The following is a 27,069-nucleotide window of genomic DNA, read 5'->3' on the forward strand; positions in this document are numbered from 1 at the left end:
TACATGAATTTATGCTGGGTTTGTTTGTTTGGGTTTTTTTTTTTTTTGAGTTTTGTTTTTGTTTGGTTTTCAGTATTGAAAAGTAGATTTCTTTTTAACTGAACCCTACCATGTGAGATTGTCAAATAAAATGTAATAAGGAGTCATATGTTATACATCCTTATAACTAGTACTTTTTTTACTTAGGTTTAATTTCTATCCTCAAGGAATTTTTAATAATATGCAATGTTTGCTAATAAATTAGTAAAGCAGTAAGAGGCCCTTAACTTAGAGATGTCTGACTCCCTCAAAAAAGCCATGTGAAAAAGGAAGGACAAGGAACATACCAAAAAGTAGTTAGGTTATTATTCTACCACATATAATATATAAAATAAAAAAATCTTACTTTTTACACTGTTCTAGTTTCAAAACATTTTCATATGTATTATTTTTTGTATAACTTTAATCATTCTTAATACAAAAGTAAATGTAGAAAATCAGAGAAGCAAAATTCTTTTTAATTTTATTTTTTTATTTTTAGAAAGAGGGGAAGGGAGAGGGAAAAAGAGGGGGAGAAACATCTATGTGAGAGAGAAACATCGATCTATTGCCTCTTGTACATGTCCTAACTGGGGACTGAACCTCTACCCAGGCATGTACCCTGACCAGGAATTGACCCAGTGACCTTTCACTTTATGTGCCAAGGCCCAGCAAACTGAGTGGCCCCTGTCAGGGCAGAGAAGCAAATTTTTTTTAAATTAAAAATCACTTGTAATCCCACCACCTTGAGGTAACACTATTAACATCCTTATTTTCATTCTATTCTTTTTTCATATCAGATGAGATTTTTTTAAGTCAGATGAGATTGTGCACACTATATAATTTGTCTTTTTTTAATTAAGTTCCTGTCATGAACATTTTTGTGTCAGCAAATCTCCTTCTCCTCTGATGTTATTCACTGTACCAGGTGGCACCCTGCCCCATCTTTTATTTCCCAGTCCTCTGTGTTAAACTGGCTGTCACAGGAACTGGGAATCTTCACAGCTTAGCTCAGATGGTACTTTCCAGGTTCAAAGGAGTGTTGAAGAAATTTAAAAACATTCCAACCTGATTTCCTCTTTCTAAAATATCGGCTGAAAAAACACAGTCTTAATGTTATTCCGCCTTCTCACTTATCTCAGTGGAAGTGTCTGAACTGGCATCCTATGAGGTGAAACAAGAAGCTTCTATCTGTTGGCTGTGGGCACCTCTGTCAGGTTTCCATGAGGTAGAAGACATCTGGGCTACTGTCGAAAGTGTGACCAAGAAAATTGCTGCAATAGGTACAACCAACTTGGTATTTAGCTGATAATGCTTCTCCATGTAAACACTGTTGTTTTCTTTTACAAAGCAACCAAAAGAAATAAAGTCCAGTGCTGGAAGCAAAGGAAATGAGGTAGGAAATGTTTTCTCCTTAAGAGTTTTTCTAGAAAATAATTATATAACATCTTATTTTTACAAAGCTCTTAAACTGCCCTTTATACTTTTATGTAAAGTCAAATTCATGTTTCTCTGATTACAAATGTAAAGCTTGGTAATTGCAGGCAGTATAAGAAATTTTGTTTTAAAAAGGAGGAAATAGCATATAATAGCACCCTTCTAAGGAAATGACTATGAACAATTTGGTTCACATCAGTCTAAACTTCATGCATATATTACTTTAAAATAAATATGTGTACACTGTTTCATAACCTGCTTTTTTTTCACATAGTAATTTAAGGTGAACAGCTTTCCATGACCTTTAATACTCTTGGAGAACATGATTTAAAGTAGTTGTATTATGTTACATTTTACAGGTATGCCATACTTTCTTTAGTCACTCCTCTATTGTTGTAAAATATCTTAAAATCACCCATTTTCTGCAAATAAGAGGTAAGTCTCAAACATCATAACATATCATGTGAAAACTACCGGTGAAAAAGTCCTATTATTCCATGGTATCAATTGCCTTGCTTTTATGTTTAAGGTTTGCTTTCTACTGAATTAATTGACCAAAAGAACAAATGGGTGCAGTCCAAGCATTCACATTTGAGTCAGTAAATGATAGAGGGGTCCAGTCTTGGCTTGGGGGTGGTCTTGGAGATCATCCGTTTGGTTTGCCTAGAAACTAGGGCATATGTCTGTGTCCTACATATTTAGAATTAGAAAACCTGGGTTCGACTCTATTCTGACAGTGACTGAAAATGTGACTCTCAGCAAATGATCTGTTGGAGAAATAATGCATTTTTTTCCCCTCTAAGAGATCAGGCTAGTACTGCCCAGTACTCTCTGCTCAGAGACGCTGCATGGGTAAGAGCATCTACACAATGCAGTTAGAAAGCAGCGAGGTTTATTTCTGGTGTGGTTGGTGTGTGGACCCTATCTGCCGGCTTTATACTTCCCAGCTCCTATGAGAAATCTCTTTGAATTATTTGGAAGAAAAAAGCACTTTATAAATCCAACATTCCACTATAATCAATCTAACCCACCCCACGAAATCACAAAGATCCATCACAACAAGTCCAATGCTCCACATTTTTCCTTCCAAGAATTCTTCAGTCTCTAAAGATCATTTGGCAAATAACACAGCCCCACCCAAGATGAGCTAAGCCTTCCTCCCAGCCAGGGCAGCACCTTGGCCAGGGGCAGAGCTGCAAACAGGTCTCCACTGCCCAGGTATCACCTGAGCACAGCTTTTGAGTTTAAGAATATTCCAGTAACCCAAGGAAGTGGGAGTTATTCTCCCTACCTTATAGAAATCCATAAAGGTTTTCCAAACTTCCTGATTGAAACACTAGCACATTATAAATAAAAGCCCATTTCACCCCCTCACTGGAATTTTGGCCAGAGTTATAAATGGCATTTCATGCTGCGTGACATACCTGAAGAGTATCGACTGAGTCTGAATAGATTAAACACAATGCTTCTGAATTCTTCTTAAGTAAAAAAGAAATCAAATGGTCATAATCTGAATAGCTCTTTAGTATATTTTCATCATTATGAATATAAAATCAGAATCTTGGATTTCCCCAGAGACAGAAGTCTACGTAGATCATTTTCTACTATAGAAAAACCAACCAGTCTTATTAACACTGTCTGCTCATATTAATTTGAACTTATTTCCTCTTAGTTTCTAATTAATAGCAAAATTGTACAGTAGATATCAGAGTGCTTTTATTTCTTCCCTTTTTTATCCTGTTTGTCAAATCAGGATAATTTAATCTTAAGGTATTCTTTGAGCTCCCCCTGCTGACAGAATTTTAATATGACTCCTAAGTACACTTAAAAGCCACGCAAACTTGAACATCATTTTACATGCTACGCAAACAATTGAAAAGTCACAGTGTATCAAAGTGGGCTCAGAAAAATGAACTAATGAATCAGGGGCTTAGCCAGGCAGTGGAGGCAACCAAAGGAAAGCCAGGAAAGAGATGGGGAAGATCTGATGGTGTAATGGGGTTCATGAAGTCGTGATACCAGGAAATGAAGTAACCAAAATTTCAGGAAAACAGGAAACTAAGAGATTATAACCTCATTATTTTAAACTCCAGATAGTATCTGTTTCTCTGTAAGTGTTGTTTACCTGTATCAAGAATTCACATCCTGATAAAAATTTATTTTTAAAAATCCTCCTGTGACTTTTACTATACACTGGGCACTAACTGCAAGCTTCGCCACCGTTGATTTGTGTAACTCTTGGAACACTGCCATGAAGCAATGCTATTTGCATGGTACTTATTTCAGTTAGGCAAACTGGGACAGAGTGGTCGGGTGAAGAATCAAATCTTGGCTCCCATGTCTGTGCTCTTGGCCATGAAACCGTGCAACCTCTGGGATCGTGAAACCGTGCAACCTCTGGGATCGTAAAACCTTCCCTGGAGGAAGCTGTGCTGGTTGGCACTCCCCTTTGATCACCCCCCACCCCTTCACTTCATCATGCCCCCTCCGTTTGCTGGGATTCCTATGAGGGAGATCTTTGCCTGTTTGCAGGTAGCATCTCTCATCCTTTCCTCTCTGCTTCAACTGCAGCTGCTGTGGCATCCACCCACTCAGAAATCACGCAGCTACCTTGCACCAGAATCCTTACAAGGTTTTAGAAGGAAGTTAATATAATGTTTCCTCAGAAAATGTTGTTTACCTCTCCCTTACCTCCTGCAGACATCAGTGGGCTCGTAGAAGTAGATCCTGTTGGCCTCTGCCTCGGAAAGGCAGTTGACCTTGCACACGCCTGTAACCTCACTAACTCCCAGGTTCCTTATCTGTAAAAATGGGGGTTGAGTTAACCTGCTCTTCATGGCTTTGTTGGGAGAATGAAAAGAGATGGTGTATGTGAGAGTCAACTGTGATAAGCTGTGCAGACATCTGATCTAGATGCTCCTCATCAGCCCTCCAGGCTGGCCCCTCTGTAAACAGTAGGTAGTGTATTTACTTTGGTGGGGAAATGCTCAAAAGGAGATATATCTGACCCAGGACAAATTGCTGATCCCCAGCCTTCTTTGCCCATGTGCCAAAGGGCTTGGCTGGAGACATTCCCTTTCAAGGGCCCCTGAGCACAATCCCTCTTATGGTTCCAGGTCCCTGAAACCTCGGAGCACCATGATCATCTGGTCTTCATCAACCTCTACATTATCAGCCTCTGGATTAGTGTTTGGTGAAAGGTGGAGCTCTGTTTTACGTGTTCTACAGATTGGAACCCAGGAAGGAAATTTCCTTTTAAGAATATGTTCCAACGTTAAAAGAACACTTGAAAACTATTGGACTGGACAATCCCTGAAGCTCCTTTCTCTAAGAGTCCATAACCCACAAAACTGCAACACAGAGTGGGGTCTTTAGATTTTCTTTTAAATAAATTTAAGTCTAAGAATTTGCTTTGGAATTTTATAACACCCCTTGAGGAATCTGTAGACATGTCGTCACAAAAGCAAAGTTAGGAATACTGCCTCTGTCTCCCACCTTTGTTCTTTTCTTGTAAGGGTCACCATAAAGAAACAATTGCATTGCCTAGCAGTGGTCAGACTTTGAGGGCATTAGTCTGTCCCTATAAAGTAAACATTCCCAGAGCAACATTTCCTGAAGGTCCTCAGAAAGGCAGCTAAAGAGTGACTGTTGGGATGTCAAAACTGTTTGAACAGGGAAGCTGGAATTGCAGTCGCTCAGTTTGTTCTTTGTCAGCAGGCTTTAACTAATAAATGACAGTTTTAGCCACAGACCGAGGTGTTAGGTAATGTTGTTTATGTGGTGGAAAGGCACAAGGCACAAGAGGCTATTAGTAAAGCCTGGATGAGTTTCACTTAACAAAATAGCCAAAACAGGTGTTCCTGCAAGGCTCAGTGTTCTCAAACACAAGCACACGACTCACGCTCCAACTAGCCCAGGCATTTTCACTGGCAGTGGATTTCCTCCTGAACTAATTTAAGTAGTTGCAATGCTTTTTTAAAATAGAGATGTCAGTACAAGAAAAATACTAACAACGTAGATTCTTTCATACAATACCCTCCATACAGTCCCCTTATTTTATGGGCTGAGAGTTCATTGTCAATTTACATTCATTTGTTACGATCCTGTGACAAAGGTACAATTCATTTGATTGTACCATTATTTCCCCTCTTATAATTGTTTCCAGCTTCTAACTCAGTGACTAGCCCATGATAGGTACTTAATGAATATTCATAAATTTAGTGGAGTACTGTAATTTTGGTCTATTGCACATAGTTCTCCTTGTGCAACATTATCATAGATTATGGCTTGTTAAGACATGAGCAAGAAACAGATGAAAATCATCCTTATCACAGTCATATTTACTTAGAGGTTTCCTTTCCAATCAAAAGCCACAACCATTTGTTAACACTCTAAGATTTCAGGGCATAGTGTCAGGCACAGAGCAGGAGAAACAAAAAAGGATGTGTTGGCATCCATCACTGCTTTTCATGAGGCTGTGTATTTTTCCAGGTGGAGTCCTGCTCAAGTTGTTCAGCCAGTTTTCCAGTTTCTTAGCAGATTAAGTACAATTCTTTTCTTTAGAAGTACAATACAGTCGATTCAGTTATAATATTCAATGTCATGTAAGTATCATAAGTATGGATATTTTAAATCCATAATCATCTCAGATGACTAGAACGCCTTTAATACAGACATCAGTGGTGCATCTTACCTATGATACTTTCTTAATCTGAATGGCATGAATCCTGGGAATGCAAAATGGAATAGTGTCCCTGGCTCAGGCTGCACTTACAGAGTAATGGAGCCCGTGAGTGGTAGCCGTGCAAGCTTTGAAAATCAGTGATGCTCCCTTTTGTCACAGCTGCTTTTCTCCACTCATGTGTGTTGTAAGTCAGCTTCCTTGATGGATTTTGTTCTAAATGTGCCTGCCTCACAATTGCATTAGGGATTTTAAGTAAACCTTAGAAATTAGTTTGAATCACTAAGGAAACCTCTCACCATCCACATTCCACATTCTTGTTCAGTAAAGTAATACCTAAAACACAAAGTTAACAGACAACTTTGCTCCATCCATTGCTCTGTTTGTGGAGTCTCAATCTTTCACACTTTGGAAGGGTGCCATAACTCAAAAATCTGAGGAAATTATCCATAATTAATGATCATATCATATATACAGTTAACCATATAAATTAAAGTATAGAAGCTAGAATCAGGGAGGGGTGCGACCTCCTATTCAAAAAGGCTCCCTTTGGCTATCTTCCAGCCCACACCTCTCTATAGAGGAAGATGTCTCTGGGTTCAAGGCAACGTGCTCACCCGAAATCCAAGACCAGAATTCCCAGCCTGAAAGTCCCCAAGCCTACTTCCAGGGCCTGCAAGGGCCTCTTCTCCAGGCGCACTTGCCCAAGCACAGGTGTCACCATCAATGCAAACACTCCTAGGCACAAGCACCTAGGCCTTGAGGCCACAGTAGTCACACGAGGCCCCTCACAGGGGTGGATGACCACACTCTCCCAAGCCACCATGTTCCAGTGAGACTTGGAGAAGTTAAAACCTGGCCAGTTCAGTCATGTGAAAGCTTAGATGTCAAAGCAGGAGGCTAGGCTATATTTTAGCAGTTTGTTAACTTGTGATGGTTAAATATTTAGACATATGCTCTGTGGGTCTCCATCTGTGCGCTTGCCTCAGGCCTCTCCACTGCTCTGCACAGGCTTGTATCATCCTGCCATTGAATTCAGTGAGAATGTGAAAGCCACCAGTTAGTGAACGTGGAATTGTGGATTTCACAGGGCGATGAGATTTTCTACTGTTTAAAAAACATGGTTTTTTTTTCAATTTTATGCCTAAACACAAGCCAACTACTTCCTCTCATGCTCAACCAAAGAAACAGCTAGGGATTTAAATGAGGGGGTGGAAGGGATGGCAGTGAGGGTCTGTCTGTTTGGTGTGTTGAATATACTGGGATTTTTGTGCAAATTTTTCATTTAACATAACTTTCTACTAACCCAGTAAGAAACAAACCCATTCTATTGAAGGCAACTACCTACAGGCAATGTAAGGTACCACATCCATCTACCAGGGGTGTCCAACCTGCGACCCGTGGGCTTCATGCAGCCCAGGATGGCTGTGAACGTGGCCCAACACAAAACTGTAAATTTACTTAAAACATTATGAGATTTTTTTGTGATTAGGTGTTGCAATGTATTTAATGTGTGGCACAGAGATGCCAAAAGGTTGGACACTCCCGAAAGAGAGGAAGTTTTTCTCTACTTCCTTCTCAGTAACAAATCCTAAATTTAACATTCCCTGTCAACAAAGTCTTCTTCATGTAATTATTATTCATGTCTTCGTATCAGAGCTATTTTTAATATTTGAAATTTAATCAAACTGATTCTGCCTTTTCATGACCACATATTCAGTATTAGATCTCCCTTCCTCCCAGGGCTGACTCTACCATCGCCAACCCCACCCTGACTTTTCTAGCCAAATAATTCCACTTCTGCTTACATTTTCACGCAGGGCTGATTTATAAAAATTGTTTAAGTTTTCTACACCACCTCCACATTTCTCACATCTCTTTTGAGACTAAACACCGTGTGGATATACCACATTGAGAATAATTTTCTCATGAATTCTGCCTGGGGTTCTTGTTGAACATCTGACTCAGTAGGACTGGGATGAGGCCAGAGATCCTGTTTCTCTACCAAGCTCTCAATGATGCCAGTGCTGATGGTCCTGGGCACACAGCAAGGAGCTGTGACATTTCATCGGGGAAGAACAGCAGTTTCTGTCCCACTCCTTCCCACGCCTAGTGCACTCTCCAGAGGTGACCATTTTGGGGGCTGTAAATATCATGCTAATATCATACTGCCATTTCTTAATTCTTTTGTTTTGTACATTTAATTCCTGCACTCTTTCTATAAAAGAGTTAGCTGTGGTTCTCATACTAGCACTCCATACTTATAAATTTCTCCCAATCTTCATAGTATCATTATATGACATATTCTAGTTTAGTCAAAACATTCAATGTTTACATATCTATGATCATAAAAAATTATTAACAGCTGAGCCATGTAGTGTAGTATTATTGTATCCCTGTTCTTGTATTGCTTTTAGTTTTCTCTGTATTCATTATTGCCTCAATTTTTTTGATCAATTTATTTTATTTATTTGTCACTCATATAGCCTCAAGCTTTGCTTCAGAATTTGAAAATTTGGTCAAACAGGTCAATCTGAATTTCTATCTTTTTCTTTTTTCTTGACATCATCCCACCAAGAACCCTCCATTTGTTGCTCCAGTCTGGACAGATGGTATCCTGATCCTTTTGCGCAATTGTTTTTTGTTTTATTTCCTTTCACCATCATCTTTGGGAGTGCATCTTCTCCTTTACTAGATATTGAGAAAGTATTTTCCAAAGTGATTGTACAAACTCCCGCCAGCAGGGTGTGAGAAGTTACCACTGGGTTCTGTCTTTGATATGTCCTCTATTCCATTTTCTCTGTTCTCTTTCTAGAACTTCTGTTGATTTGTTGTTGGAGTTTTTATACTAATTCTCTGTTATCTTTTCTATCCTGCCTTTTATTTCTTCATTTTTTGTTTTATTTTCTGGAACATTTCTTTCACCCTACTTCCATTCCTTCTACTAACTTGTCTATTTCTCTTATTATATATTTTTAAAAGATTTTATTTATTTTTAGAGAGAGGGGAAGAGAGGAAGAAAGAAAGGGAGAGAAACAACCATGTTGCATTGATTTCATTGACATACGTTGATTGGTTGGCTCTCACACACCTCCCAAGTGGGGACCTGGCCCAAAACCCAGGCATATGCCCTGATTGGGAATTGAACAGGCAACCTTTTAGTTCATAGGCCAGCACTCAATCTACTGAGCTACACCAGCCAGAGCATATTTATCTTATTGTATTTTTCATTGTTTATTATTACTTTCTAAATATTTATTTCAAAAGCATCCTATTCTTGTTTCACTACTGTAATATATTGTTACATCTATAAGGATACTAATAAAGGTTTAAAAAACATCTTTCAGAATTATTTAATAAATTGTATAAGGAAGGACCCAAAAAACCCAGAATTTATAAAAAATTGTGTATTTATTCTTACATGTTTAAACAACAGTCACCTTCAAAGTACTCTCCATTCAATGCAATACACCTACTGAGACTTTTTTCTACTGCTCAAAACAATTTTTGAATGCAATGATTTTGATTCCTTTTAGTGTTTCTGCCATTTGTGGGTTTTTTTTGTTTGTTTGTTTCTTTCACTTCTTCCACATCAGCAAAACATTTCCCTTTAAGGGCCTTTTTCATCCAAGGAAACAAACAAACAAAAGCCTCATGGGGAAAGATGGGGTGAACAGGGAGGGTGGGGTATGAAGGTCATGCCATTTTTGATCAAAAACTGCTGAACACTCAGTGCGGTGTTGGCAGGTGGGCTAGTAATTCACCCATCATGAAATGGACAAACATGTTGAAAGAGTCTTCAAAAAAATTCACTGAAGCCAAACACAGCCTCTCACAACAATGCCAGCTGGTACACTGATAGAGATGGGTTCCTAGAACACTCACCTAACAGGGAGAGCCTGTACTACAAGGGGCCTGCCCTCCAGAAGATAATTCTGGTTTTTTGGGTGTCCATCTTCTATGTATCTACATTACTTCCAGTACATCCAACACAAATATATACAAAAGTATAGAAAGAAATATAATGAACCTTCATTTATATATCACCCAAATTCAACAGTGATTAACATTTTGCTTATTTTATTTCATCCATTTCCCCCTATACACACACATTTTTTTCTGGAGAACTTAAAATTCTAGATAGTATAGGATCTTAATAATTGATACTTTGGTAGGTATCTGTTATCTAGAAGATACGAAGTTCTAAAAACCTAATTTCAATAGCTTGTCACAAAACCAAAAATAATAAATTTGTTAAAATCTTTTTTAAATAAAATGTCATTACTTGCTTAAATTTCTCCACTGTCTCAAAAAGATCTCTTCATGGTTGGTATCCAAGCAGTTCCCACTCGTCACAGTTGGTTGATTTGCCCCTTTCCCATACCATTTATTTGTTAAACTGATGTATGAAACTGAGCTTGATTTTGATTTTTATTATATTTTTTCTTAAACTCTTTGCTTTTTTGTATTTTTCTCTTCTGAGTTCTTTGTTGTTGATTTTTGTATTTCTATTTCATGTGGGAGGCTTTGTCAAATGTTTGATGATCGTTGGCTTGCTGTTTATGTTTAAGAGAAGCACACTAAGAACTGCAAGCTCTGTGTGCATGGTGGGAACTGCAGATGTAAGGGTGGTTATTAGGACCTGGCTTTCTCACTCAGGGACCCCCAAAGGCAGTGTCTGTAGTTGTCTCCCTAGGTCTAGTCTGCTTCCCGAATCTTTCCTGGAGATGTCAAACAGAGGAAGGGGCATGAGTTCTCCACACACTTTTATAGGCTCTTCCTCTCTTCAGTAAAACATCTCGCCTCTGCCTTTGGCTTGATCTTATATCCAAAATGCAGAGACCCTCTTTAGTTCCTTTGCTTCATGAGCTCCAGAGAGTAAACCTCCTGCTCCCAACCAGGGTTGGAGAGGTATGGGACCTCATTGCATGGACTGGGGCTCATAACCAATCCTCCTGTTCAGCCCTCTTCATTCTCCAGCCTCAGGAGCTCAATGCTTCAGCCCCCTGGTTCTAGGGCACATGGAGCTTTATTGCCACCCTCACTCCACACTCCCCTGCCTCTCACTATGGGATCTGGATTAGAGTTTTATTTTATTTTAAAGTAAACAAAACTCCAGCTATTATGCTATTGATGTTTCTAGAGGGAGCAGAGAAAATGTTTTCTGCCTACCATGTTTAACCAGAAGAAAATTTTGCTTTCTAAACAAATTCATTATGACACTGATTTATTTCTGTTATATCTATATATCTATATCTATATCCATATGTGTACACAGATATAGATATAGACATAGATATAGATATGGCTTTCTTTATTAATAGTTGGTAAGTCAAAGGGACTAATTTCCAAAAATTAAAAAAAGAACTATTTGTCTGAATTTCAACAGATGAAAATATGCTAGAATTTTAAAAGTCAGAAATTATATTGTCTTGGGGACTTAAAATTATTGTGTTTTTGGAAATGAAGATTACTCAAACTCTATATTAATATGTTCTAAATAACTTGTAAAATAATAAGAGAAAATGTTCCCTCCCGGGGAATGTTTGGGGGCATCTACTCTAAGACTTTGTTGATTCTTCTAGAAACAGACTTAATAATAGGTAGCAAGTTCATATTTGTAAGATAAAAACTTATTTCTTTCTCCTTTAGGGCTGCCACATGGTGACCGAAGAGCTTCATTCCATAACGTTCGAAACACAGATCTGCCTCTATGGCCTGACTATAGATTTGGAGGTACGTATTTCAAGAAACATCTACTGTTTACTAATAACATGTTCGGGAATTGGTCAGCATTTGTAGATAAAACCTCAGTCTTTCTAGGTTTCAGTACATCCCTGTTCATTATTTTTGTCTTAATTTAGAAAATCAATATGTCAAATATTTACTGATTAGTCAACATAATACTATTCTGGTTAAATATGAATGTTAAAATCTCATGGGCATTATCAAGTCAATATACATATATTGAATAATTTGTTGGCCACATTGCATGTTTGTTTTGCTCTCTGGGATTTTCTGAGTCATGGATGCTCAGTGGAAAGCCTAAAGAGAAGTAAGTATTCTTAAGCCATGTCACATAGTAATATATTTTCAAAAATTTAAATTGTACATAAAAATCCCTCAGAAAAGTTTTTCTAATGTAATCAGTAAGGATAAATGATAGGAACATAAAAGTACATTGTTTAGATCCTTTTATAACATTCACTACTGAACTCAAAGAAGGAATACAGAAACTTTGGGAAACTGAACATGACCAACTATGAGCTCCTTGAAGGCAGGACATCATTCTGCATTTGTCATTCTGTCACCAGTGCCTAGCACCATGCCTGCCACATAGCAGTTGCTCAACATTTGTTGAATAAATTCATGAATAAGAACAATTTCACACACCCTGAATATGACCCTGTTTGCATGAGATGTATTATTTTAGAGTTCTACCTTTGCTTTTTATCTTAACAAATGTGAACATATTCATAAAATCTCCCATGGATTCCTTGCTCATCTCTTTTCCCTAAACATGTTTCCATGAGCTATAGTTCCTCATCTGGTTATTTCACTGTCTACAGCTGTCTACCCTCTGTTGCTGGGGAGGGACTAGTGAAAGTTGCTTGGTTTTCCAGACTAGTCTGAGAAAGTCTGTTTATTCCAGAGGTTAAAAGGTACAGTACCAAAACTATTCAGCTGAGTTCTACACCAACAGATCAGGCAGCACTGTCTCCCATAATGCTTTGTATCCCAATATTGCTTACCTCACCATCTTCTACAATTAAAACTCCCATGTCTAGTAATTAGATGTCAGATCATAATTTGAACATATTGATCCATTCCAGAGATAAATTTAAAGCTGGACTCTTTAATGTAACTTATTAAAAGAATAGCTGCAAATTAATACAAGCTCTAATTACTTGCATTTTAGGCAGTATGTCATATAAGAAAGTATAAATATTTACATGGTAACAGGGAAGATATTAGAGAAGCCGACTGGCCAAGCACTTTCAAAGGGATTCCTGTTTGTATAGTTTCTTCTTCTCTGTACCTCAACTCATACATGCTCAGAAAGTTCCAGTGTCTTCACAAGTCATTTTAGTGATCAGGGCGGTGTAGACACCAGGACTGGAGGAATGGGATTGGCTTGAGATGGCCCTTTAGGGGAAAGGGTCAAGTTTAAAATCAATGTAAGATAACTGTGCCCTTTTTGTTTTTAACCAGACCAGCTCATTACCTGTGGTGATGATTTCCAATGTCAGTCAGCTACCCAATGCTTGGGCATCCATCATTTGGTATAATGTGTCCACCAATGATTCCCAGGTAGAGTCTCTATTCTTATTCTCCTCCTTTAATTCTATTTGATTTGTTTTGTCAACAAAATCCATCTGCATCAAAAGATTTTAATATATAATATTTTATATATAATCTTTTATAAAATATATGTGTAAATAAAATTTTGGCATGTCTTTTTCAGTTGTTTTATTTCAGAGCTTCAATATATCTAGTTGTACAGTTCCTCTCTCATGTCATATTCAAAGTTTTATGTTCACATGTACTTGGACCCTGAGAGAGTTCTGGTTAGCATAGTGACAGAGGGTCTGGTCAGCTCCCAAATATGTCCATCAGAGAGGGTTCTATGGTCATCCTGTGGCTCTGCTAACTGGGCTGCAGGGAGACACCTTGCTCCAGAATTTGATATCTGATTGGTACATTTGCCTCCTCAACTACTTTTGGCCATGCCTCTACACAGGCTCTTTACAGAGGAAGTAAGTGGTTCCCAAACAACTATACATCAATTTTGCCCAACTACACTCTGATTGTACAAATTTTTGAGTTGATTGTAAATTTGATCCCTTGAAGTTAGTTACAGATTTAATCCATTGTAGGCTCTAGGTGGGCTTTAATGCCATCCTGTGGTTATATGAGACATTGACCAAAAATTGGCCTCAAGTAACAAAGCAAGCAGAGAATACATGCCTTTCTTAAAAGCCAACCAGGGAAGGGTGTGGCAAAAAAAGATGAGTAAGCGCTTCCCCCTGGTCCCTCTTACAAAACCTCATTGTGTTGTCCTGGAAACCACCAGGGCTGGAGAAAATAGGTCAGATGTAAATAACAAATTTCTTTTTAACTCAAAGCAAATATTGCTTCCAAAGGGAAGACTTCTTTTACTTGGTCCCAGCAATAAGAACAGAGATAATGAGTCAGCTCTAAGTGTTCTTTCCCTTTAATTGAATGTGCCTAATAAGGAAACAATGGGGAAGGCATATGACTCAGCCATATGCCTTCTCACCTTCCTGTGCCTTGACATCCGACATATTTAACTGCAGAGGAAGGCTGTGCTGAAATGTCTCGCTCCCTCTCAGCCTGCATGAGAAGAACAGAGCTCACTAGAGAAGTCACCTGGTCTTTAAAGCCAAAAACAGCCCTCACCCCTCAAATTAAATGTCATTCCCTATTAGGAGGTACATGCATTCAGAGCTTTCCATTCAACTCCAGGATGTAGGAAGGAGATAGGATACATCTCTGTTCTCCAGCCTAAAAGTGGTTTTGCTGCGCTTAGCTTTCTTCATCATCCTTCTTCTATCAGAAAGCCACCAAATCTGTTACACTAACCATCCCAGATTCTGCTCTATTCCCAGATGAGGAATTTGGGAATGCAAATTACATATGGTTCCTAAAACGTCAGTGCACAGCCTTCCTCCAGAATCCGGCATCAACACTAACCCTAGTTTCTCTTCTTTATTCTGTATTGTTAGCTTAGGTTGGCCTAAAGAGTTTAAATCAGGAATCCTATATATTGAATTACAGTGTGTTTGATGTGATTAATAAATATAATCATTACAACTCTATTTCAGAACTTGGTTTTCTTTAATAATCCTCCATCTGTCACTTTAAGTCAACTCCTGGAAGTGATGAGCTGGCAGTTTTCATCATATGTTGGTCGTGGCCTTAACACAGATCAACTCAATATGCTGGCAGAGAAGCTTACAGGTGAGAGCTGGTAGATACGGGGACTTACCCCTGTTTTTGGTACTCAAGCCTTTAAGGAACCAGGGTGATATTACTACTATCAATAGTAACAATGATCATCACAATTTATTGAGTGCCAAGCACAGGGCTAAATACTACATACTTTTTGAAAAAAAGTTTTTTTTAAGACAGAGTAATGATTATTAAGGCAGAATAATCTATTTTATAAATGAGGATAGTCAAGTAACTTGCCACAGCTGCATGGCTAGTTTGTAGCAGTTGGGGCACAGGCTAGGGCTATCCAGTTCTACAGCTCTTTCCATTTCATCCCACACTTGAGTCTCTGGGGTATTCTTATGCCATTTCCACTGAGTATAATGTAAAGTCTTAATGGTGCCTTGATCTTTCATACTAATATCATTATAGTCATTAACCAATGAGAAAATAGGTAATTCTAGGACCACAGAATTTAATAGAAATTAAAAACCACCAGGTAGCACTTTATATTACTGATATAATTCTTTATATCAAGAAAATTTCAGCTTTGCCCTGACTGGTGTGGCTCAGTGGATTGAGTGCTGGCTTCTGAACCAAAGAGTCACTGGTTTGATTCCCAGTCAGGGCACATGCCTGGGTTGTGGGCCAAGTACCCATTTGGGGGCATGTAAGAGCCAACCAATCAATGTATCTCTCATACATGGATGTTTCTCTCCCTCTCATTCTCCTTCCCTTCACCTCTCTCTAAAAACAAGTAAAATCTTTTTCAAAAAAAAAAAAAGAAAGAGAAAATTCCAGTGTTGACATTTCTGAAATTTACAAAACAGATTTATTATTACTCAGTGTAGTAACTATGGTGTTAAGCTTTCTCTAAAAGAATTTGAAAAGATATCTATATATTGACGAGTTTGGTATAAACACATTTAGCACCAAAAACAAGTTAGACTTGGATTTATATATATTTCTAATTAAAGTAGGGTCAAGGATGCATTCAAATGGAGAAGCCAAAGAACTTATTTGCACAACCCATGGACATGAGCTAAGGCAGGGAGAATTGGAGGGAATGGGATACTGGCCAGAGGTGGACAATGAGGGAAAAATTAGGACAACTGTAATACCATAATCAACAAAATATACTTTAAAAAACAGAAAATGTGTGTGATTTGGTTACATTTGACTTACTGGTGATGCTAGATTGCCACTTGTGACTATGATCAATAGGTATTTAAATAAATTAGGGGTTTAAGAGTATTACAAAATTTACTAATGTAAATATCCTTTTTGATCCTTATTTAATTCATAAATCACAGTAGTGGGAAATCAATAAATATTTTAGAATGGGTGAATAAATCTTTTAAATATGTAGCATAGATAGCCACCATATACTTTCAGATCATTATCAATGTAGTCCTATTAGTATACTTTTCTTAGAAATTTAGATAGAAACTCTTGTATCCTTCCACCTCCCTGGATCAAAACAGTCAATGGCTCCTTATTGCTTAATACACCTCTGGTCCATTCTTTGCATGGTACGTCAAGACTCTTGGTAATCTAGTTTAGTCTTATACAAATTGATTTTATGTTTATTCACCAACATTGGGCTGCTCCTACTGCCTTCTATATAAGCCATACTCATGTCCACTATGTTTCATCCTGTATTATTCTTGTTCCTCCTTCTCCACTGACAATTTATTTCCTACCCATTCATGGAGACTTGGTCCTAGACACCTACCCCCTTCCTAAAGTTATCTTTAGCTCCTCCATGGAAAAGAATTCTCTCCTAGATAATAAATTTCATAAACTATTTTTCACTGTTCCTAGTATTAAATACATTGTAAACACATAGCAGGTGTGTAAGAGATGCTTGAAAGAAGGGGGGTCTACATTGAGCACCAAATTGAAGAATCTAATTGTTTAATAAAATTTTCATTCTTTTCTTTCATTTTAGTCCAATCTAGCTACAGTGATGGTCATCTCACCTGGTCTAAGTTCTGTAAGGTACAAACAAGGGAAGGGGGGATATCATTTATATGTTTTTAAAAAAATAGTGCTTCCTTTTTTCCCTACCTGACAATTATAGATAGTGTTTTATATTAATTGCAGCATGCATTTAATTTGGAAAGATATGGGGAATACATTATAAACAACCAGTTGGATATCAACATTTACAATTTGGGTCACTTTTTTAATGTTACAATTAGGATCTGGTATATACCTTTTGCTACTTGTCTAAATATTTCTTTCAGATAAAAATCCTAAAAGATTGTTGAGTAAAGAGTTAAAAGGCTACTTAAAGCTTTCAATATATGTTGCCTGATAGCCTCATAGAAAAATTTGTCTGAATTTACAGTCCTGACCAGAGATCAGAGTTCATATTCCCTTGTGTCCTTGCCAAAATTGGTTTTATCATTTTTTATAGTGTAGAGCTGATGGGGAAAAATATAACAATGGCCCTCTTTAAGTTGCCATATCCCAATCTGGATTTTGAGGATTTTCTGAATAAGAGTATTTTAAAAAGAAACTCTAAAGTGTCTCAAAGAAAATCTTTCACTTTAAAAAAGGAACTTGAATTATTATATCAACATCACTATTGAAATAATTATTATGCTGTATTTGTTTGCTCTAACAGGAACACTTACCTGGTAAATCATTTACCTTTTGGACATGGCTTGAAGCAATATTAGATTTAATTAAGAAACACATTCTCCCCCTTTGGATTGATGGGTGAGTCCCAGGCTACATTTTCCATACAAGTTCATTAGGTTTTTATTTTTATGCTGTTGTTTTTTTCCCCCTTTTTTTTTAAACATGTTCAGTGTCATGGGCAGGGTCGGGGGAGGAATAGTTGCAATTTCTTACATTCTTCATAGAATGTTGATATCTGCTTTAATCTGTATAAGAGTATTTCAGACATCATTAACTTTTGGCTATACCAAAAATAAATTTAGGCCTGTTCTCTGAAAATGAAACAAATGCAAATGCAGTAAACTAAAGCGTTTGATAAGATAAAACTATCCATCGTTCCCTTTTCAGGTATGTCATGGGCTTTGTTAGCAAAGAGAAGGAAAGACTCTTGCTAAAGGATAAAATGCCTGGAACCTTTTTGTTAAGATTCAGTGAAAGCCACCTTGGAGGAATAACTTTCACCTGGGTGGACCACTCTGAAAACGGTACATGTTCATTATTGTTTATTCCTGTGAAATTAGTATTGAGCTCGGTTACCAGTATTTCAGTTTTCAAAAGTGTATAGAGTGCACCATGAATTTCTCACAGCCTGTGTGGGTGTCCTCTATCATGTGGCAATTGCTCCTGTCCAGTCAGCTGAGGAGGGCTGGCATCATTTTTATAACCAGAGATGTGAAGATCACGTGGGCAGGAAGAAAGGCCACGAAGAATGCCATCTAAAGTACAGAAACCCAATAATTCTCTCGCTTTCTGTTTTTCCAGGAGAAGTCAGGTTCCACTCTGTAGAACCCTATAATAAAGGCCGGTTGTCAGCTCTGCCATTCGCTGACATCCTTCGAGACTACAAGGTTATTATGGCTGAAAACATTCCTGAAAACCCTCTGAAGTACCTATATCCTGACATTCCCAAAGACAAAGCCTTCGGTAAACACTACAGCTCCCAGCCATACGAAGGTTAGGCTCTCTCCGCTTACTTTTCTTCTTAATATTTTGGAAACTAACCTTGTATTGGATAAAAGTAAATGAAGTTCCTTTTTTTAAGTTTACTTTGATCATTACCAGATATAAGGGTTATGTGGAGGTCAAAACCATAACAAAAAAGAGGTATGTCAGCAGTTACTGAAAAGGGACTGTTAGAGCTCATCAGCAGCTGTAACTGTTACCTAACCAAAATGAGGGTTCATCACATAGGCAAATTCTGGTGAGGAAGGAAGGAGGTTTTTATTCAAATGCAGCACAATCTGGGAGAAAGGCAGACTCTTGCGTCAAAGCCCATCCCCTCTGGGACCTGGAGGAAAACCTAGCCAACCTCAGCCAGACCAAAGCCAAAGGCAGTGTCCAGAGTTCCTTCTCCCATCTAAAGTGCAGTCCTTTGGGAACTGCTGAGTAGTCATCCAAGGAGCTCAGCTTTTCTCCTGGCCAGTGTCAGCCCTCAGACTCCTTCCTGGAACCTGCACACGGGGCTGGTGCTGCCATCAGCCATGTGGCTTCCAGAGTCAGAAGGTCCCACAAAGGCACTGGCTAGTATGGGTCCAATCCTATCCCTTTCCTGCCTTGGGATTATATTACCTTTCAGTGTGGAAGGGACCAGGTGCTTTCTCAGAAATCCTCAATTAAGTTCCCAATCTTCTGAGTACTTTGGGAGGGCCCATCCTCCCTCCACCCACCCACCCCCACCCCACCCCACCAACTCCTTCTTTCCCTGGCTAGACTGACAGGTTTCTCTAGTCCTGCACCTCCCCCTGCTGCCATTCTGACTTCTATGATGTGTGTGCCTGCTTTCCCCTGGTCCCACCCCCAATCAGGAATCATGTACCAGAGCGAGTAAGAGGGGCTTTCCCCTTACCCAGTTATCTTGCTAGCCTTGCCTGGGCTTACTGCAATACGGCCTCCTGCTGCCATCTTGCCCTGGGGTGAGAGATCTGTTACCAAGAGGAGGATGCTCTGACCAAAGGTGGAGCTTCTCAAGGAACCAGCTTGGTTGAAGGGACACCGCAGACCCACCTGCTGCCTCAGGCAGTTCTGCAATTTCCTCCAGAGGCCCCATCTGTTTCCCAGCCTCCACGTGTTCCCCACAGTCTGGCCAGGTTATTAGTCTCACAACCAGACTTCCCCGTGGCCATGGGAGCCTCTCACAGCCACTTGTAGAGTTTAGGTTTTCTCCTTCCTTGTATGGAACCACAGACCTCACTTCTGTGACTGGGGAGAGGAAAAAAAAGAGAAGGTAATGATTAGAAAGCTGTTAAAAGTTAAGCAAGTCTGTGTTTTGCAAACGAAGCCAAGAGTTTATAAGCTTTACATATACACATTTGTTACCTCACAGTAGTCTCACAACTCAGTATTGTTCATCTGCCCGGGAGGCAACAACGGTGCTGTGGAGCATCTCTCGCCCTCTGGCCCAGCACCAACAAGTGCTGACCTGCCTGCCTTTCCTGGTTGTATGCTCACGGCCTAAAGTAACACTTGGCAAAAAAAAACAACAATGGCATTTGATAAATATTGGCCGACTACATGAAAGAACATTCATGAAATTATCTACATCGTTGTAATATAAGTTCACCATTCAGTTTCTTTAACGGAAGTATAAACAAGCCATTGGAATGTTCATCTATTGCAACCAAATCTATGAGCACTGTCTTGTGGAGTACACCACAGCTGTCACTCACAGAGGGTGACTGTCGCCGTGCTGGGACTTCATCCCCTTTGAAACAAACAGAAAACAACATAAAGCAACAATGATAAAGTCTAAGTGTCTTTACATCCGATCATATGAAACAACAAATGTCAATGAAACAAATGACAGTTGGAAAACTTTGGTCCACATTACAGTTGGATCAAGCCCAAGTTCAATATAGTACAGAGAAATATGGGAGTATTTCCAAGGTGAAACTTGCACATTACTGTGATTTTGGAAGCACTGATGTCTGTGCTTCAAAACTTGTCTACTTATATGATTATGATTGGTATCAGTTTTAATGAAAAGTTCTGAATCACTATAAACCCCTTCATACATAAATTAATCAGTCTTCACAATCAGACTTAAATATAACATAGAAGCCAGATATATAGCTGATTCCCAATTTTTCTCATGCATTTCAGAGACATTAATATGTAAAGTCAGACTGGGCCCACTAACAGATGTGTTTTTCTCTTCTTGCACATTTTATGCTCATCCAAAATACTGAACTAAAATATTTTGTGAATCACTAAGCTATTGTATTATCTCCCTTCTTTTTAACATGGCATATCTTTCTAGCCTTTTTTCTAATTTTATCGATAACATTGATATCACTGTTCCCAACATTGTGCTTTTCCTTTCCAGTTTCAAGACCAACAGAAAGGGGAGACAAAGGTTATGTTCCTTCTGTTTTTATCCCCATCTCGACAATGTAAGTAATCTCAGTCACATGTAAAACATATATGATTGAATTCATCCAAAAAGAAATACTTTTCTATAGGAAACATAAGGGTACAGCAGAATATATACCACTGAGAATAAAGTATTTTAATTCTCAATATCCCATCTTCTTTAATACATAGAGCTAGTTTTCAAGACACACCACAGTCTGTCATGACTGGAATTACAAAGCTGCCCTCATATATGCCATATATTTCATAGTAGGCTGAATGCTGTGATACCAAATGATGAGTTAGGCATCTCAGTGTGACAAATAGATAAAGTTCCAGAACTGAGTTCCTGACAGCATGAGCTATGGTTTTCTAACCCTGTTCAATATTTACCCTGTTATTTCTTTAAGCCGAAATGATTCAGCTGAGCCACAGTCTCCATCAGACCTTCTTCCCATGTCTCCAAGTGTATATGCGGTGCTGAGAGAAAACCTGAGCCCCACAACAATTGAAACTGCAGTATGTTCCCTTTCCTTTCCATGGCTAGTACAGGGCATCGCTAAATGAGCAAGGGTGGTATGCGAACCAAAGGGACTGAAGTTCCATAAGCTCCTGTGTGTTGCTGACACTACCCACATTGAAAGCAGACACCTTCACTTACTTGAACTGCTTTACATTCTTTCCATCACAAGCTCCCACAGGGCAAAATATTCCTGTACCCCACTCAAATACACTTCATCCCTTGCCCACCACTCTCTTCACATATTAGCAGACGACATGTATTAGTCAATATTTATAAGCTTAGTTTAATATTTATTTTAGCAGTTTAAGCACAACACATTTCAATTGTTTTTTTATTAATTGTTGCTTGCATTGTTCCTCCCAGGAGTCTCTTCAAGTAGTGTATGAGTAACAATCAAGAGCAGTATAATAATACTCTTCTGAGCACAGAGTCATAATTGTAAATGCAATAATGAGATTTAGGATGCATCTATCCACTCATACCCAATACTGTCAAGCAGTTCAAACCACCAATTTACACAAGGGTGAACATACATTAGAATTCAGAATAACAGAATCTTGGAGCTACTCTGTGCCCCAAGAGATTTCTGACTATAAATCAAGTGGGTTTCAGTCCTTTTCTTCTAGGGGTGGAGACTTCTAGGGGTGCAAAATTCATACTCTCCATGGGCAGCTTATTCCAAATCATTTAGTGATGAGAGAACCTGTGCTACATTTTGCACCTGTTCCCTCTCACATTTTTGGTGGGATGAGTAGGCCTTCTTAAAACAGTTTTCATCTACTGAAAAAGTACCTTTTGAACACTTAGTAGTTAATTGGTAGAATGATTATGGAATATTTAGTAGACACAAGGATGGTTACATAAGAAATGGTAATTTATTTGCAAAACAGTAGTTTCCTCAAAGGTCATTTTTGTTTTTCACTTTTAGATGAAGTCTCCATATTCTGCTGAATAACAGGATAAAATCTTGACACTCAAAAGAAGGAAGCCAACGAAAAAGCACCAAGACGGATCTTTGCCAACAAACACATCCTATTCCTTTGTAAATACTGAAGCGACTGACGTCTGAAGCTCTCCTGGCTCTGGCACAATGCCCCCAGTGGGGAGCGTTGTGCCTGAAATGCTGACAACCAAGGTTTCAGTTAAACTTGCCAGATAAGACACTTTTAAAAACCAAGTATTAATATAGTATGAACTAAAGACTCATTTGTATTTGTTTCATTTCTGACTTTGTTTACGACTTTGGCTGTAAAAGGTTTAAGTGTTAAGATTTCAGAATAGATCAAGAATAACAAAGTCACACTACATTACTCAAAAACCAATAGGAAGGCCTGAGGGAAAAGCCAAATAAGCCAGTGGCCCGAGTTCCAGCAGGTAAGCCATCACACTAGACACACATGGAGTTAATAATGGGGCATTGACAGCAAAAGTGCCTGGGGCATCCAGGGGTGAATTATGAAGCTTCTTGATTGCTGTGCCAACATTATTCCAACGTTGGGGTTCACAGCTGCTGATATTGCTGCCAGGGATACCTCCTACGAGAGGAAGGGACCCAAAGTCCTTCCTGGTGGTTATCTAGGGAACCGATACTATGGGCCAGACTGGATGCTTAGTGGTAACATTGCCCAATTAGCGCCCTGAGGAATAGTGTGGGATCCCCAAGTGCCAGGATTTGGGGTGCTCCTGATGTCTGCCAGGCCCCTGGGAAAAGGCTGAGCCAGACAACACTAAGGCATCTGCAGTGACTTACTGCAGGAAAGTGCTGAGGCTGGTACCCAAGGGGAGCCCTGACCGCAGTCAGAGGCGACAGTCCCCTCTGGAGGGCTCCTCTCTAACTTCTTCCACCCACTTCTGGTCCCCCAGGCAAGACAAACAGGAAGAGGCTAATGTTTGATTAAAAAAGAGTTCCAAAAGAAAAGATTTAACATAATCTACCTTCCTAATAGGAGATTCTGTCACACCAATCTTTTCCTCTATACCCCAGAATATTTTTTTTCTGCCTACAAGGAGCAAATAAGCAGCATTTGATAAAACATAAGGTATATTTTCAATCATATTATTAATCATATTAATCATACTTTCACTTTTCCTGTCACCCATCCTATACTAATCACAGATGTCCATTTTGCTAATCCCTTTTCAAATTCTTTTTAATGTAAAGAATTGCTTTGGCCAATTTTACTGGATATTGGTGCCTCCATCTGGAATAAATGCTGAAGAAAGACAGCTGCCAGTAGATTTCTTCAAAGTCTTAAGGTAGCAAGGAACCCCCTGCTCCCAGCCAAAACCCATAAAGAAGAATTTAAGTCCATGACCCCAAGGGACTTTTCTTTACCTCACATGGTTCGGGAGGCCCCTGCACTCCCTGTGGTGGGAGGAGTGGATTTAGGAGTCAGACCATCCTACCGCTGTGCTCTACCAGCAGGTAACAGTGGTCCAGACTAAGTACACTGGTCTCTGTGCACACACTCCAATTTCCAACACAGTGTGCTTTCAAACTGACCCTGAGCATTGATTGATTTGACTGACTGCATTTTATAACGTCTGGCTTACTGAAGTATAGCTTAGAGAGCAAAATGCACCCTTTTCTGACAAACCCATAGTTGTTTATCCACCACTGTGAGCCCTAGAACCTGTCAACCAGGGTCCTCACAAAGAGGACACTATAAAAACTCGACGAGAAGGATGTTCTCTGCAACACTCTTCCAGTAAATACAATAAACAATTCCCTGTGGCTTCTTATGTAGACAGAGAGTTCTTAATAAGTGAATTGGGTCATTTCACCCCCTACTAAAATCTTCAAATGGCTCACGATGCTCTGGTTTAGCAGTTATTACTTGGAGAGTATGGACAGAATCGTGGAGGTTCATGAATTTAGATGGCAATAGTTAGAATTTTACTTCTACAAACTTTTTCTGAAACAGAATTTTCTTTAATTAGGTATACAGGCAACAAGCCATAACCTACACCGTATTTTTTATCATACTACACATTTAGGTCAAAATATTGCTTTTGCTAAGCACAACTTGAAAATCGCATTCATCAGACACATTGCTAGATTTTATTTAATGCCATTAATAAAGAAGCACTTATATTGCTATATTATATAGTTGCTTTTTAATATTTTGGAATCTCCATTTCAGTGTATTTGGTTTCCTTTTCAATCTTATGTATTTTATTTGACCAAAACATTATTCTTTGAAGGAATTCATAGGTTTCATTGGACCGCCAAAGGGGTCCATGGCACAAAAAAGAGTTAAGAATCCCAGTTCCAATCGAAGACCATACTTTTTTTTTAAAGATTTTATTTATTTATTTTTAGAAAGGGAAGGGAGGGAGGGAGGGAGAGAGAGAGAGAAAGAGAGAGAGAGAGAGACACACACACATCAATGTGTGGTTGCTGGGGGTTATGGCCTGCAACCCAGGAATGTACCCTGACTGGGAATCGAACCTGGGACACTTTGGTTTCCAGTCCACGCTCAATCCACTGAGCTATGCCAGCCAGGGCTGAAGACCATACTTCTTAATAAATCTTTCCAAAGTCATTTTTTAGTCTCTTTTTATGCTGCAACTCAATTCTCATCTCATCTCTCATCACTTCTGCCCCCAAAAAGCTTCTCTTCCTCCAAAACATACACACACAAGACTGACTGAACTACTTTCGTTTTCTTTGATGGTCATGCTCGCACTCACCCCCCTCTACTGTAGCCTTTTAACTCACCAGCGCCATCTCACCTACTCCAGAGAAGGGTCATTCATCCTTCAGGCTCTGAAAAGCCTTCCTCTGAAACACACACACATAGATGGCTCAGGTCACATAACACCTGCTTCCTATCCTTTAGATCCCCCAGCGAGTTTCTTATCACCTTTCTTGTAAATGCATATCATCTGTCTTCTTCATGAGACATTACGCAAGCTCTGTATGTCCAGAGACTAAGAAGGCTGTGTCCTAGTTCTATCCCTCGAGTCTAGCACAGCCAGCCCTGTAATAAATATCTGTTAATGATTTCGGTTTGCACACACAGATGACAATAATTGGTACCTTTCTTTCGCTTGTTTTTTGGTCAGCCTGTGAGACTAAGCTAGAATTCCCTTTACAATTCCTCCAAATTCTAAAATCATGGAATGACCCCCAGTATTATACTTCAAACCGAATAACCAAAACCTGATTGCTACTGCCCAAACAACATAGGACTTCCCCTCTACTTTACCTCACTCCTAACTTCCAAACTCTGTAGAAGTGCTCTGGGATGATAATGTTTGATTATTATCTGACTTTAGCTTTCCTTTAATTTAGGTATCTCATGAGTGCCAGACATCCAGACATCTGCCCAGTCAAGTGTTCCTGAAATTTTCCCTTAACTCCTTCTCATTAAATGACAATCTTTACTACTCCTGCCCCTGATAAAAATGCTACACAACACTCTCTTACATTAGGTTTGTCAGTCAGCCACTTAGACGTCTCACCAACTGCCTCTGATGGGAAGACTCTTAAAGGACATCCAGGCAGGACAGAGAGAGGGAGAGGTTAAAGGGGGTGGAAGAATGGTGCTCTCATTAAAATCCTTTAGGGGAGTTTTTCAGAATACAAATGCTCTTTATTCTCCTCCCCCTCCATTCTAGCTCCATAGGCCTAGTGCCAGTGCTAAGGTCCGAATGGTTGAATTAACCTGTGATTCCTGATTCCAGTGGGTCAATGATGTTATCCACTCATCGAAAAACTGTTGAGAACTGCTCTGTATCAGGCATTGCCTTTCTCAACGAGGGTCTCCCATCTGAACCACAGACACAGATTAGCAATTTGCTTAACTGTTTTCTCAGTTTCCCGAGGAAGGTACATAATGTCATTCTAGATGTACAGGAAAGAAGATAATTCACACAGAGATACCTCAGGGCATTGGGCTTAATATCCTCTGCAAACCAAGGTGAGACAGGCTGTAACAGCACAAAGTCCCTCTTTCTGTAGGGGAAGAGAAAAACAGACAAGCACATAATAAAGGACAGATTTAATAAGTGCTAAAAAGAACAGAAATGTGATATCAAGTAACTGGGAAAAGGGGTAAACGAAGGTCTCTCTGAGGAGATAATCTTTGAGCTGAGTATCTAAAGAATGAGGAGCCAATCCATGAACACAGCCAGGAAAACAACATCCCCAAAGCATGATACACACAGGACCTAGGCAGGTAAAAGCCTGGGTTACCTGAGGAGCAGGAAGAGGCCCTGGAGAGGACAGCACAGTGAAGCATGAAGAGAGCGGAACAAGATGGGTAAGAAGGGAGGCAAGGCCTGATCATGTAGGGAAGCTGAACACTCTAGATGTCATCATTCCAAGTGCTACAGGAAGAAGTGGCATTATAACCTGTTTCCTCGTTGTATCTAAGTTTTCATCTGTTTTCAGTAAACATGTAACAATGTTTCT

General features: G+C 39.2%; 1 protein-coding gene across 1 annotated transcript in view; it reads left to right on the forward strand.

The window, feature by feature from the left end:
• Window positions 1-22,845, forward strand: part of STAT4 (signal transducer and activator of transcription 4) — a 95,897-nt gene extending 73,052 nt beyond the window's left edge. The window contains exons 14-24 of the mRNA XM_028509522.2: window positions 1,370-1,414; window positions 11,789-11,872; window positions 13,349-13,447; window positions 14,983-15,118; window positions 17,043-17,092; window positions 17,724-17,818; window positions 18,128-18,264; window positions 18,542-18,733; window positions 21,102-21,168; window positions 21,538-21,646; window positions 22,579-22,845. Coding sequence (XP_028365323.1) covers window positions 1,370-1,414; window positions 11,789-11,872; window positions 13,349-13,447; window positions 14,983-15,118; window positions 17,043-17,092; window positions 17,724-17,818; window positions 18,128-18,264; window positions 18,542-18,733; window positions 21,102-21,168; window positions 21,538-21,646; window positions 22,579-22,605 — 1,041 coding nt within the window. The 3' untranslated portion in view covers window positions 22,606-22,845. The remainder of the gene's footprint in view (window positions 1-1,369; window positions 1,415-11,788; window positions 11,873-13,348; window positions 13,448-14,982; window positions 15,119-17,042; window positions 17,093-17,723; window positions 17,819-18,127; window positions 18,265-18,541; window positions 18,734-21,101; window positions 21,169-21,537; window positions 21,647-22,578) is intronic.
• The last annotated feature ends 4,224 nt before the right edge of the window (window positions 22,846-27,069 follow it).

The sequence above is a fragment of the Phyllostomus discolor genome, chromosome 4 (genome assembly GCF_004126475.2).
Source record: "Phyllostomus discolor isolate MPI-MPIP mPhyDis1 chromosome 4, mPhyDis1.pri.v3, whole genome shotgun sequence".
Taxonomy (NCBI): Eukaryota; Metazoa; Chordata; class Mammalia; order Chiroptera; family Phyllostomidae; genus Phyllostomus; species Phyllostomus discolor.